Raw genomic sequence first — 14,735 nt, 5'->3', positions numbered from 1 at the left:
AAAAAATAAAAGTAAGACATGATGATGACAAATAAAAAAGTTGCCATACTAGATTTTGTTTGTTCAGTTTGAATGCCAGCTATATAATATACTGGTCCAATCTAAACAATTTCTTCGAATATTACGCCGATGCTTTAGACAATAATTCATTCCAAGTTTCGTGAAGATATTTTGTCAAATAAAAAAGTTTTTCATATAAAGACTTTATTCCGATTGTTCAATTTGTATTGCAGCTATATACCACTATACCGGTCCGATATAGCCGATTCCGACGAAACTGAGGGAGTAGCTCGTCAGGCTGATCATTTATATATATATTTAATAGAGTCTCCGACATCTCCTTCTGGGTGTTAAATACAATATTTCGTGGAAAACTTAATATACCCATTTCAGGGCATAAAAATTATAGGGACTTTTTGTTGTTAAGCTCGATTTGGAACTAATATAATCACTTACTAGTTACCTGACTATATATGTAGCTACCATAAATAAAGTAGTGAGAAAAGTAAAAAAAATTCTCAGTTAAAACCCATCCTCATATTTCAAAAGAAATATTCGTTTTTGAACCAACCTATAACCGCTGTACGATCACCAGCGCACGTTACACGCTTAGAAATCTGAATTCTACAAAATTTACGCGCGATCGGTAGTGGTCAACGTGCGCGACCGGCAATGACGAGTGGAAATGGCATGGAAGTGGATAAAAGCAAAAAACAACTATTGAAAAAAATGGAAAAAACATAGGAGTCTAAAGAAAAAGAGAGATAAATAAATATGCAAATAATTTTGATTGCGTATGACCGGAGCGCTTACAACTTGTCGCGTTTGGCGTTGTTTGTTTGCTTGTTTGAGTGCGCACTCGTGCATTTATCAGTTTTAAGCGGCTTAAGCAAATACAGTATGTGCAATAAATATATGGACGGGAGGTACTTATATATACACATAAGTGTGTATGTATGTATATCAATAAGTTGTGCACAATTGCAGTTGGTTTATTATCAGTATGCTGATTTTTAGATGGGGTGACAGCTAAAGCGATTTGCCGTAATTTTTTTAAAGAATTTGTTGTTGCGAAACAACTAAAAATTACTATTTCAATGCAAACATTTAAACATTTTTTATTTACTCTAACTCCATACCTTTTCATATATACTACAATAACATAGACAAATATTTGCGAGTATGTTTAAAAATCGCTAATATTTGTAGACCTTTTCTGAAAAGTCATCGGTTTGCCACAAATTTCAAATTACATCTCATATCACATCCTTTATGTGAATCTTATTAGCGTCGCCTATAGTTTTTTATTTAGTCGATGACCTAATGACGACAGACCTACTTCTCTCCTCTATCACAAGCCATCATTCACTTTTGCAAAATCTCTAGAATGAGGAATGATCTTAATTTAGAAGAAATAAAGTCACATGACACGTTTCTAAAAGTACTATATTTACTTCAATATAATATGCTGACTAATTCATTGTACATAGAAGGATTATATAACTCACGCGACATTGAAACTTGGATTTATATACGCTACTCGTAGAAAATATACTCGATTTAGTAGATGAATTAGTGTATTTTTTGTGAATATTCAGTGTCATGTACATGAGTCGATTTTATTAGCTTGAAGTTCAAATCTGTGCTGACCCTCGGCCAGTCCATATTCAACAAAAGTATTAAATGAACAATTAAAGAATGATCTCAAACGCTGATACTTTGTAGTGGTATAGAGTTGCCAACAGACCTAACATCATATGTAAATATGCTGATTTAGAAGCACGTGTTGCATGATGAATTTTAGATAGGTTAAAGAAACTTACACAGAAAGGTTGAATATGTAAATTTTAGAAATAAAAATTTATTTCTGTATACATAGAAGAATTGAGATTATAATAAAATATTTAATATAAAATTCGGCAAAGTTTCTCATGGATGATATCGTAAACCTATCTACAATTTTTCATTACCAACTCATGGTTTGACTGATTCCAGTTATAATTGCTCTAACTGTTGAAAAACTAGTTAGTTTAGATCTGTCCATAATTCTCTATAATTAAAAACTGAGAGGATACATTAATATTATTGGTTTATGTACACAAGCTTGGCCCGACAAAAAAAACACAACAGGAAAAATGGCCAAATTAGCCTTTTCATGGTAAAGAGCGTGGCTACTTAAAAACCGACATGCGGTTACGTTGAAAATGATAAAACCATTTTCTGAATCCAGTTACCAGGACTCAATCGACCATTTAATAAACATTTAAAATTATTTCAGAATCTCACCTACTCTCAGTCAAATTTTTATTTGCCATAGCAACCCTTTTCAAAATCATTTCGACACTAAATTGCTTAATGCTTCTGGGAAAATCCATTTTCAGCGCATTCTAAACGCATTGCAATTGACAACCCTCTGTGAGAGTAATGAAAGAATTGGAGTTGAAATTGCACGCCGCTAATGGATGAAACTATTAAATACATATCAACATACATGGAATAGTTCTGTACAGAGTAGAAGAGATGAAGACTACTTCGCTGACATTGGAGCAGATAAATAAAGAAATAGTATCTATGTATAACCTTGTGTATCTCCCATGGGAAATTTTCACCCTGAAAATTTTTTATATTGTATGTTTGAAGAATTATAATAGATGTCACTACATTAGTACTGTAGGAGCAACTCTCTTTAATATTTTAAGGGGCACACGTAGTGTGACAGCCTAAAAAACGAATTGCGGGAGTTAAAAACTAAAAAAAACTACTTTATCAATATTTTAATATTTTACAAATACACAGTATAATGTTTGAGAAAATAAAGTATGTATTTTTCGACTCCGACGGAGATAAAAAAATGTTCTCCACTTTGCAGTAATTCCGTCATTCTCCGTGAATGAAACCCATAAAAAGATATTCTCACTAGAAGATATTGGTGTTAACAGCATTAAAAAGAATAATCCTCCTGGGAGTTTATTGCAAGAATTATTAATAAATATAACAGTTATAACTTTTATTTTCTACTTTCAGATAATGTCGACTCGAACCACGACGACACATGCCTGTCCAACAACGACCACGCCCACATATCTTACCCCTTCACCACCCAGCATTATGCATACACACTTAGCAACAACGGCGGGAATGTCTAATTTTAGTACGAGTAATGTTAATGATAACCGCCCAACAACAAACACCATTCGACAGCACACGACCCTCCTTAATACGTTGTACACACAAGCGGAGAGCATCAGTTGGCGTTTGCGCCAGTATTGCATAGAGGCCATAACAGCGAATAGCAGGCGAAGAAGAAGAAGGCGTGATGATATTAACAACAACAACAACTACAGCAATAGCAACTATGCAACGAGCTGCAGTGGCAGTAATTGCATTCAAACCAACAGTAACAACAACAGTTTCACATATAGCACGCCTTCGAATGCGGCGCTGCCTGACGCTGATTATTATGACCACAACAACAATAACAGCTACATGTGTACCAATAACAATAATAATATTAGCAGCAGAAATAATAGAAACTTAAGTAAAACAACAACAACAATGCTAAGTTCACCTGTAATACAAGTCTTCAATGTGATTGCGCAAAGCTTAAGTAGTTCTTCTACAGCGATCACCTACATCACGGCCTTGCTTGTCCTCACCACGCTATGTTCCTTCTGCGCTGCCTCACCCTGCGACCGGAACAACTGGTGGGACCCACTAAAGGACAAATGTATTCCGTGTACTGTGTGCAAGGACGGACTGATACCATTGCGTCCGTGTCAATTTCAATGTGACACGATATGCGGTTCCATCTACGATCTGAAGATCGATTGGTTGGTGCTGGCGAAAACGGAGCCCAACTGGAAGGAGGTGAGTAGTTGAGGTCTCAACGGATTTTCAACTTCGTTAGATGTTGAGAGATTTACAACTGAGTTATGCAATTAAATACTGCAACTTTCATTCAAAAACCGTTAGTTAGTTCTAAGGAATACAACAGATGACATCAGCTTGAAATTTGTCGCTTGTTGTCTGAATCCAGCATCAATAATAATAACCTTGTTATATAACCTTACATTCTGCCCGAGATGGGAGTCGAAACCATGACATTCTGGCAAGGTCTCGTACTCAACATATTAAGTTACGGCGACGCTAAACAAACGATTTTGTTTTAATTCTGTCAAGTTGTCCTTTTTCGACTAGTGGTGACGTCACATTAGCAAACATACCTATGTAGTTTTGAAAGTTTTAGTTTTTGATAGGTATCTTGTTTAAGGGTTACATGTGTTTCACGGCTTCAATAAATAGAAACTCATGTAACCCCTTAACTTATTTCCCTTAAAAATCCTTAAAATTTTTGTTCTAGCTGAGTTCCCTGTTAAAAAAATCGATAATCAAATCTGAAGTAAATAATTTTCATTTTCTATTACTCCACCAGCGTCGAAAGGATGAGGACAACTATGATTTGGAGCAACAGTTGTCACACGAGGAATTGCAGCAATTGCAGGATGGATCACTGCCGATGGATTGGCAGACAATGGCGCTTTTTATGGCCGTACTGGCGTGCTTAATTTTCTTCATCATAGCCGCGGGCATTTTGGTGCATCATATGCGGCAATGGCGGCGTATGGAGCGTCGTCTCGATCAAGGTTAGTGCTTGAAAATATGAATAAATTCCCTGCACACAACACCAACAAACTTAGTTGTGTACAATAAGAAAAATTAAAGATCTCAAAGAGTGAATAAGAGCAAAAATTATCATGGGTAAATATCATTGTGGGTAATTAAATTCTATTACCCGGCTTATGATTGCTATAATAGGGGCATGAAACTCTTATCCAAAATGCATTCATATTAATTACCAGCTACTTCTACTCATGCGCGTTTCGTTTTTATGAGCTCCACACACCTGCGCTCATAAAATGTTGTCTGATTTGATGTTGGCCATAAATTGGCACTATCTAATGCGTATTTCCTGCACACTGGGGAGTCTGTCGTAAAGAGGTACAAATTTATTTATTACTATTGTAAATTCACAATGGTAACTCTGCATGGAATTTTTTTACGATTATGCAGCAAGCTTACGAAGTTGCACAGCCAAACGCAGGCTAATAATTTATAACCAAAAAATTCTGTACAATCTCACACTGTGGATTGGATAGCATGCCAATTAGGGTTATCCTTAAATGTAAGAGACCAAACTTCCGGTAAATTTCTCAAACCGTTAGTGATATGGTCGAATATATCAAACACATTACCGACTGATTTTGTTAGAATAGTTATTATTTTGCTTAAGGACCACTCTAATGCATATATAAAGATACATAGCCAATCTAACATTATGCGCATAGAAAAATACTGTGTGATTTCGGTTGTCCGGGTAAGTATCCTTAGACACTGACCTCTACGCACGTGCAGCACATAAATATATTACTGTTTTTCTATACTCTCACTCCAAACTGCCTGCCCTTCGGACCCACCAACGAACTACAATTTCTTTGTAACTTTCTAACTATTATTCCGTATGCATTCAATCATAATTTATTCTGCGCACGTTCACCGCTGTTTTGTCTGTATGAGATCTTGGTAGCTTGGGTTCTAAGTAAGCAGTGATCTTTGCATTGATCTTTGGCAAAGAACTACTTATTTACTACGCGTACCCAGTCCACTTACGCCACAGTAGATAATATTATACAGTAGCGGCTAATGTCAGCACGTCAGAAACTCGTTTGTAAGCATAAATGTTGCCACTTATTTGTGAATTGTGTATGAGTATTTAAAATTTCTGTCACATACTCCTGCCTAGATGTTTCTCTAGCCGTTTGTTTGTTTACCTAACATTTTACTATTTGTTTTTTTCTTGTTGCTGGTGGTTTATTCCTTCAAAGCGCGTTCAACTGATCTTGTGTGTTGGCAGCAAGAAGCCTTTGAGGTTAACTTAAAGTCAATATACTCTTGTAAACAATATTTATATTATCTATTATTATTTATTTGTTAGCATTTGTTGACAGTGGTGGGGAGATGTTATCTCCAAAGAGGTTTGGAACGTGCAGAAATGTTGGTTGAAATAAACAATGAACGTTAGATGAGGCAATCTGATATTTCATAATTCACCTTTGCGATCTTGTACTGTATTATTTGCATGATAACTAAAATAAACCTTATGCGATAGTTAGAATGAGTTAAAAAATGAAGTAACTAAAAAACAAGACAAACGTTAACTTTAGCTGCTGCGAAGTTATGATAGCTTTCACTGGAGCATTCTTTATAGAAGCTACTATTCGTATAATAATGTCTGAAAACGTAACCAGCTAACGACCTGCATCCAATAGAAAGCTTTTTGCTAGTGGTCCGATATCGGCGATGCCGACAAATGAATAACTTTTTGGAGATAAAAGCACTGTGCAAAATTTCAAATAAATATGTCATAAACTGTGGGACTACAATATATACGCGAATTGTAGGGGCAGACGGACAAAGCTTCTCCCGCTGATCATTTATATATGTATATACTTTATAGGGACTCCGATGTTTCCTCTGGGTGTTACATACTTCGTGGCGAACTAAGTATACCCTGTGTAGGGTATAATAAGAAAACTTCTTAGATGCAAAATTTTTGTGAAATGTTCAAAAGCTTTGTTAACAAGGAATGTCGTTGTTATTGTTGAAACAATAAAGAATATGTTTTAGATTTAATGGTAGTAATGCGTCGGAAATCAATGTTCGTACTGTTTCAGTAGAGCCGATAGCGTAGGTAACGGAATTTCATAGACTTACGAACGATCGTATACAACTTCGCCATAAAATAAAAAGAAAATATTATTTGATAAAAAATGTGTTGTTAGCTTAATCTCATTGCTGGTTTCAAGTATTTCTATCCCCTCCTTAAATTGCGAGTTAATCTTAATTTTAATAGAGATCTCTGGAACCCCAGGATACATCATGACACCTAGCTCAAAAATTCAACCTTCTTAGCACTGAGCTTTATATAGAAAAGGGGAAATTTTAGCAATAATAAAATCTTTCACTAAAGCTTGTGTTTCCTTCAAGCAACGTATGGTTCTTTAATGATGTTGCTGGTATTAGAAACTGCTATCACAATATCTAAAATTCGCTTTATATATCAAGTATCCATCACGATATTTGATAACATGTTATTTATTAGGAAATTCTTGCTTCTTTGAGCGGGAGTAATTTTCACTCTAAATTCGTAAAAATTTTAAATTAACTCTTAGAATCGTTTAAGAGATTATTTTCACTTGATAATTTTAAAAAATCGATTTTTTTGCTTATGTTGCTAATATATAATATTCCGAAAAGAAATTGATCCGGTAAATAGTTTCAATCTTTGTATTTCTCCCAACCGGCTGGATTGGTCGATTTAGAATTTTTACACGACTTCCTTAGATATACTTATCAGGTAAGGTCTTCTTTTTGGAAAGCCGCGATTTTGTCAAAAATCAAAATATTGACTAGTCCTTGATCATTACCATTATTCATCTATTGTAATAATTTTTTTTTTTTGATTTTGGGTTTAAGATAATTTTAAGCAGAAAAGTCTTTTTCATCGCCAGACATCGTTTTTCGGAGATCCTTCTGGTGATTGGCTGCGGGATCAACGGGTTCAACATTTTTTCAAAATTAATAACCGTTTATTAAAAATCATTAGACTATATAATGTATGTTATTTTTATTTATTTATTAAGTAAGAGGGATCTTCAGCTACAATTCACGAAAGACGCGCTTTTTCTAAACGCCAAGTCGATATAACCCCTTAATATCAAGTGAGGTGAGACAAGATAACTAATTTTTGCGGTTTTTCCCCCAGAATTTCATTGTCAAATAAAAATTTCTAAATTATTTGTATAATAAATATTTTATAGGGTTTCTTTCATAGAATTAATTGCCGTGAGGGCAGAGGAAAGCTTTTAGCGTGTAGGAAAGGTCAAATAGGGTGAATATCTCGTCGTGAGCGTACTAAACTTTGAGTGGTTCAACGAAATATATTCGAAATCAGCACTCACCTATTTAAAATGTGTATATAAATATTTACTCGAAAGACGAAGCCCTCAAATTCCGCAAAGAAATACTTGGAAAAATGTTGAAGCAAAAAAAAACAATAGTTTCCCAAAAACATACCACACCAATGGCGGTGACATCAATGGCGGAATACATGCACGTATGTATATAGTATTTGCCACCAGCACAAATTCAGAAAACTGCTTTTACAGTATGCTACTCCTGACGGTGCCTCAGTTCGGACTCGCACGTTCTTCCTTGGCCCCACATTGACGCGCCCTTGGAAGACAGTGCACGGCGTTGTTTGTCCAGCATAATAAATTAGTTGCGGCGAATTGAGCAGTATCGAAACATACACACATACCTATGTACTTCCATGCTTAAATTACTATTTTAATGGTTGGAAGTTTTTTCTTTATAAATAGGGCTACGAAATTCCGCAAACGATTTGTGACAACAAAAGCGTTCAATTTGAATTGAAATCGTATAAAGCTTACTATAAGGCTTACACATTTACAAAAAAAAAATGAAAAACTTTGCTGAAAGCAAGCACGTGACTTGGAAAAGGCTTGAGAAATTTCGGACGCGACTCATTGAATGAGTAGTATGTGTGGGAGCTGAAGTGCTTGAGGAATTGGTGGCTACTTGGTGGTAAACAATTTTTGGGTGCGCTTTTTATATGGAAATTAATTTTTTTTGAATGATGTTAACTACGTATTACCGTTCAATACTGGCAAACGTTTTCGATTTCTTATGAACCGAATGTTGTAAGTACAGGTTAAATTACTTTTCGCCAAAAATATTTTTATTGGCTAAGGAAGGGCTAGTTGTACACATGTACTTATATATACATATGTATATGTATGCACATATGCATGTATGAATACACTATCGATGACGTGATTCGCTATCGCTTATAATTTTTCCCTGCAACAATTGTTATTAGCCTCATAATTGGTTAATGAGTTGTCAGTTTTTGCGGTCAACTTACACACTAATAAATGTGGTGATTAAAAAACTCGTATGATGATTTATATAATATTTAATTACTTTTTGCGGTTGAAAGCGCTCGTGAAAGTAACACCGATCTGAACAATTTGTTCGGAGATTGCAGAAGTTTCATGAATATTAATCTGTAAAAATTTTCGTGAAGATATTCTGTTAAATAAAATGGTTGTCCATACAAGAACTTGGATATGATCGACACGGAGGACTAAATTTACATGTGATACTTGGAGATCTATCTTAGCGGTCCCCTGTTTGGTTTAACATTTTTTGTATATACATATATATTCGACCAGAGCATTACTACTTGCAGCTCTGAGAGCGTAAAGAATTCATCAAAATACTTTATGACCCACTTAGCGTCTTAAGAAAAAAAAAACGAGAAGAAATAGTACGAAATTTCGCTTCCCATCTACTTAATTCCTTCCAACTTGCATATTTGTCTGCCCGCAAAGCATTTAGTTTTTATGCGCCCTCAACATCAATTGTCCTTGACAGTGATTTTCACTAGAAAATGCAAGCGATCCACCAAATAATCATCTGCTCATGTGGTATGTCTGCAGCATAAGATATATCTGAAATATAGATTTTGTAAGTGTATATGTGCACATAAATAATATCTTGCTTACGGTCTACTGCCATCTCAGCCGCAACTAAATAATATTTTGTGGATCTCAATGAGCCATAGCACTTGGCAATGTATGTCTTTGGAAACTCCAGAGTCTTTGTAGCAGTGCCTAAGTCCCAGAGGCAAATACTCGTATGCTGTTGTTTATGGATGCCTGTGCAACATGGCAGGCATACATTGGTGTATACTATACATATTTATATTTATGAGCATTCATTTATACTTCCCCATATCATCGCTCCGTTAATACTTTTTAACAACTTTTGCACCCTCAAAATATCTCAAAATGTGTGGAAGTTTACCCCTCAGTCTGTGCTGAAACTAAAACTTTGAGCTTTTAAAAAAAAATACAAAATCAGAAATAGCACTCGCGGCAATAAAAAAATATTGTTTTAGTTTAGTAAAGGGGATACAGTTTTTGCAGTGGTTTTAATGCCCGAGTACAGCATGCTGAAACGAAGTATCTTTTGGAGCATATCACACACAAATCCTAAATAAAGAGGAGTTACTCTTTTTTCTTTGAAAGAGTAGTGTGTGAATTTGAGCGTCTGCGCAAGACTTTGCAGAGTTTTAAGCAGCCAAGCAATACAAGCCCACAGGTGGCGCTGTGCCAAAGACAAATTTTTGGAAATTATTCGTGCCTGAACGGAAAAATCACGCAATCAATTAATATTATTATATAATATTTGGTACTCAACAATTCTGATGATCAAACCGAACCTAAAATCACTACCAAAAAGCTTTTAAACGTTTCAAGTCATTTTCGAACGGCAGATGGTTTTATGAGGTGCTTTTACATGTCAAAAAGAAGTTCCGATATTTTATATTTCCTGCTGGAGCAATCTTTGTATTCTGTACTAGCCATATCATCCTTCTATAAGTATTTTAAGAACTTCTATAATGAGGTTTTTTCTCGATATAAAGACATATCGAAATTATTTCTGCTTTCGCCTCAGATAAAAGCTTTTTTATGGAGGATATATTTTCGGGAATTAATTTGTAATATTCGGGAGACATATATAGCTAATTTGCGATGCTTAGAATACTAAAATAGCGAGCATTTCTAGAAGTCAGTTCTTTAGAAAATATTTACCAAGAGTTCAGTTGAAAATCATTTCGCAAATTTATAAATAGTATATGTGTATATACATTTATGTACGATCACGTATAAATCTGCATAAGGAAATAAATGCCTAAGTCAACTGTATGCGAACCACAAGTAAGCTTGAAATGTTTACCTAATCCACCACTGAGCGAATACAACATACCAATAGCAATATATTGCTCCAGCGATTTGCTGCCACGGCTGTTTATCTTCTTGCTACTTCTGGCTAAAGGTAAAGCGTTCTTAAGCACACTGGCGCACATACATACATACAAGTATATACGTTTTAAAATATATACAAATATACATATGTAAACACATTCCCGTAAATAAAAGTATTTGCGCAGATCTCGCCTCACCTTAATGACTCGCAAAAAAGGCGCAAAGGGTGAAAGCTTCACCTTAAAATATAAACAAATCGTTGTTACAAGCGATCGTGTACGCATGTAGGTGTGATCACTGCATTATAATTGCAGCCACACCACTGCCACTGGGAGCTTCCTCCTTTCGGAAGACACGCCACAGCCTTTACCACTTCCACAGCTTCCACTGACAGTTCATAAATAATTATGAACTCTTGTGCTTTGAAGCGAGAAGTTGTTGCTGTAATTGTTGTTGATGTTTTGTTTTTGTTGAAAAAGCCAGCCAGTAGCCATATGCTACATGATGCTCGTTTTCTGAGATGTTCCTACCTTATGTTGCTTTTTATACCCTGAACAGGGCATATTAAGTATGCCACGAAGTTTGTAACATCCATAAGGAAAGACCCTATAAAATATATACATATATAAATGATCAGCATGACGAGCTGAGTCGATTTAGCCATGTCCGTCTGCGAACTAGTCTCTCAGTTCTTGAGATATCGATCTGGAATTTCAAATCGGACCACTATACCATATAGCATATACCTGCCATACAAACTGATGGTTCAAGATTAGGTTTTTGTATGGAAACTTTTTTATTTGTGAAGGGTATTATAGCTTCAGGGAACCCGAAGTTAATATTTTTTCTTGTTTATTGTTGTTGTTGTAGTTCGTTTTTTTGTTGTTTTTACTATTTTGTTGTTTATACGGGAGTTCATTAAAATTGTAAATTGAGTTTGCGTTTCGACTTCTGACTCTACGCCTGATTTTGCTAGCTACTGTGCAGCCACGATCGCTGATCGGCTGCAAGTGTATGTGGACGCTTCCATTTACTTACACATATCCAAACATCTGCATGTGGTTCGAATAGTAGTTGTTTTAGCTGCGCTAAGCAACTTGCCTTGCAGCTTCCATATGCTCAGCGCAAATTTGCTTGTGTTCTAACACAACAAAAACATAGATACATTCATACTTGTATTATGCACATCTGCCAACAGCTGAAAGATGAATGGCATGCACCACTTCCACCCACTAAAACTAATAATTCTTATTCAGCGAAGATTTTTACTAGAAAAAACCAAGAACACTTGTGGAAAAAATATATAGTAGCATAAAAAATCTCTCCACTACTTTTTATTGCCACATACAAGCTCACACACATACAGTGTGAATTATGCGTTTGCTGCTGCAGCAGTGCAATTTTTCTTAATTTTATTGCTTTTGTATTTTTGCCGCGTTGCCACTATGGCTCATTCTTCACAACATTTTATCTGTTTTGAAATTTATGAGCTGTTTTGATTTGTAGTTTGTTCATTTGGAGATTTAACAAGATCAACAAGATAAGGCTGAATGGCTGCCCCACGTCACGGATGGTGGTTCCAAGTGACTTATGTGCGCGTATACACAACAACAACACATTAATGCAAACATATACATATACACGAGTGTATACCATAATTTGAAACACTACAACAACATAAGCGTTATTTTTTCTAATCTCAGATTTTTAATAATTTTTTAAAACTTTTTGGATTTTTTTTAATTATATATATATTTTATCATTTGTTTATGTTTTAAGCTTTTACCTCCTAAATTTTTTTGTATTCATGAAACAATGTGCAGAATTGTGAATTAAAGTTTTGAAAATGAGAAATTTTAAAATTAGTTTACGAAATTCGAAAATAAACATGTGTGCCCCCATTTTATGCGGTGGTACGTGCGTATAGTGTATTCAGGAAGTCGGAGGTCACATTTCACACCATGGGCGCTAAAGCGTGGCGTTGAAAACTGTATTAATTACTCCACGGTTTATTTATGGGCTAGCTAATAATTTTCTTCGTACTTTTCACTTAGATTCACAGCAAGTGGAATGTATTGCCAATGATTGATATCGTGTTTATAACGGAAAATGATGAAGTGGCTTTTATTTTAGATATTTTTCAAATACGCTTTATTGTTTTGAAATTTATGGAGCAAGTTTAATAAATTTCGAATAAAAGCTTGTGATTTCGTGTCCAATAAAAATGTCGTAAAATAAACAGATAATATTTAATGGGAACACAGCTGTTTTGGCTTTTATATTAATTTAATATTATTAAAAAACATGGTAAACATTTGTCTAAAATTTGTTATAATAAAGGAAACTTTCATTGCTTAAGCTCGAAATTTTAAATTAAAATATATAATAAATATGGGATACTGAAGCATTAAATTTAACTATCAACTATCAAAATTTATAGGTTAAGTTCTATACATTTAAGAAAATTGTAAAAGACGAGAGATGTTATATCTCATAAGATGTCGCTCCCGTCAACATACCTTACCTTTCTTACATAAGTTTATAACATGTTACTCTCAGAATCGTAAAATTTGTAAACATATTTTGTAAAATTTTTCCATAATTTGGTGCTTAGTGGTTACCTAGGAAGATTTCGATTATAAACACTAAACTTTTCTGAACTTCACTTTTCAGAACAGTCATAACATTGATAAAATCTGTGTATTTCAGGAATCTTTGTATTAGATAGTTCAACATTCAACTTTTCCATACCAAGCTTCGCAAATTTTTTACATAGGTAATTAAAACTATAACTTTCCACGTCAAACGTTTTAACAGATTTTCACCCTACCTTTCACTTCCACTGACAGAACACTGACAGACACCGATTTCTGGGAATTTTGAGACATTATTGCTACTGAGGGCATGCGACTGTAGGTTTAAATATTTTTGGTATAGCGCCTGAGATCACGTGATGTTTGCATGCGCGAAAATAGGCCTAATTATGATGGGATAAATACCTTTTATTAGTACTAAACCGATAATTGATAAAAATATATGAAAATACTAAAAAACAAGAGCACATTCAATATTTTCACGAATAAACTCATAATCTGGACACTTGAAACCATCGAAATTTGCTAAGATATTTAGGGGAAAAAATTTAGTTTTTTGTAGAGAGACACAGCTAAAGCAAAATTTCATTTCGAAAGGAGATATTCCATAGAAAATATCTTAATAGATAGATATATATATTTAACAGCATATAATACATACCCTTTATTAGCTGGTAAATATTATCTTTCAATTACTTTTATCAGCAGTAATTATTATACAATTAGTGGACAACGATAATAGATAATTTCACAAAAGAAAAATAATCAGATTGTATTAAGGTCTACTCGACGACCAAAGGATGGCACTATCTCTTGCCACATTCCGAAAGAATTGTTTATCCTAATAAATTTTAAAGATTAATTGGTCCTCGATGAGTTTACTGATGGTTACTAAACATTTTTCTCATTTTATTTCATATAATTTCAGAATTTAATCATTGTTCAAAAAAAAATTTCGTGATAGCTATGTCAATTCTTGTAAAGTTTTTTGTAAAAAAATAATTCGTTAAATGTTTTGAATTTTCTTAAATACAACTGTGGTTTAAAAAAGTACTCGGGGTTTTTTTATCTTTAGAGAACTGGAACTTAGAAGTCTTGACATGATATCTCACTCTAATAATCGAATGTAATGAATAAGTTAGGTACATAACTCCATTTTTTCCATAACACCTGGAAAACTAAAATGCAAAATATCAATCGTTTGAGAGCACAATCGAAGAAATGAAAA

The 14,735-nt window shown here is 34.4% G+C and overlaps 1 protein-coding gene across 2 annotated transcripts in view; it reads left to right on the top strand.

Moving 5' to 3' along the window:
- The window catches only part of wgn (Tumor necrosis factor receptor superfamily member wengen), a 48,848-nt gene that overhangs the window by 21,977 nt on the left and 12,136 nt on the right, over positions 1-14,735 (top strand). For both annotated transcript variants that reach the window (XM_014232074.3, XM_014232075.3), the window contains exons 2-3: positions 3,025-3,867; positions 4,433-4,643. In XM_014232074.3, the coding sequence (XP_014087549.2) occupies positions 3,028-3,867; positions 4,433-4,643 (1,051 nt within the window). In that variant the 5' untranslated portion in view covers positions 3,025-3,027. The remainder of the gene's footprint in view (positions 1-3,024; positions 3,868-4,432; positions 4,644-14,735) is intronic.

The sequence above is a fragment of the Bactrocera oleae genome, chromosome 5, assembly GCF_042242935.1.
Source record: "Bactrocera oleae isolate idBacOlea1 chromosome 5, idBacOlea1, whole genome shotgun sequence".
NCBI classification, from domain to species: domain Eukaryota; kingdom Metazoa; phylum Arthropoda; class Insecta; order Diptera; family Tephritidae; genus Bactrocera; species Bactrocera oleae.
The sequence above is the reverse complement of the archived record's forward strand: the minus strand, read 5'-3'. Positions and strand labels throughout refer to the sequence as shown.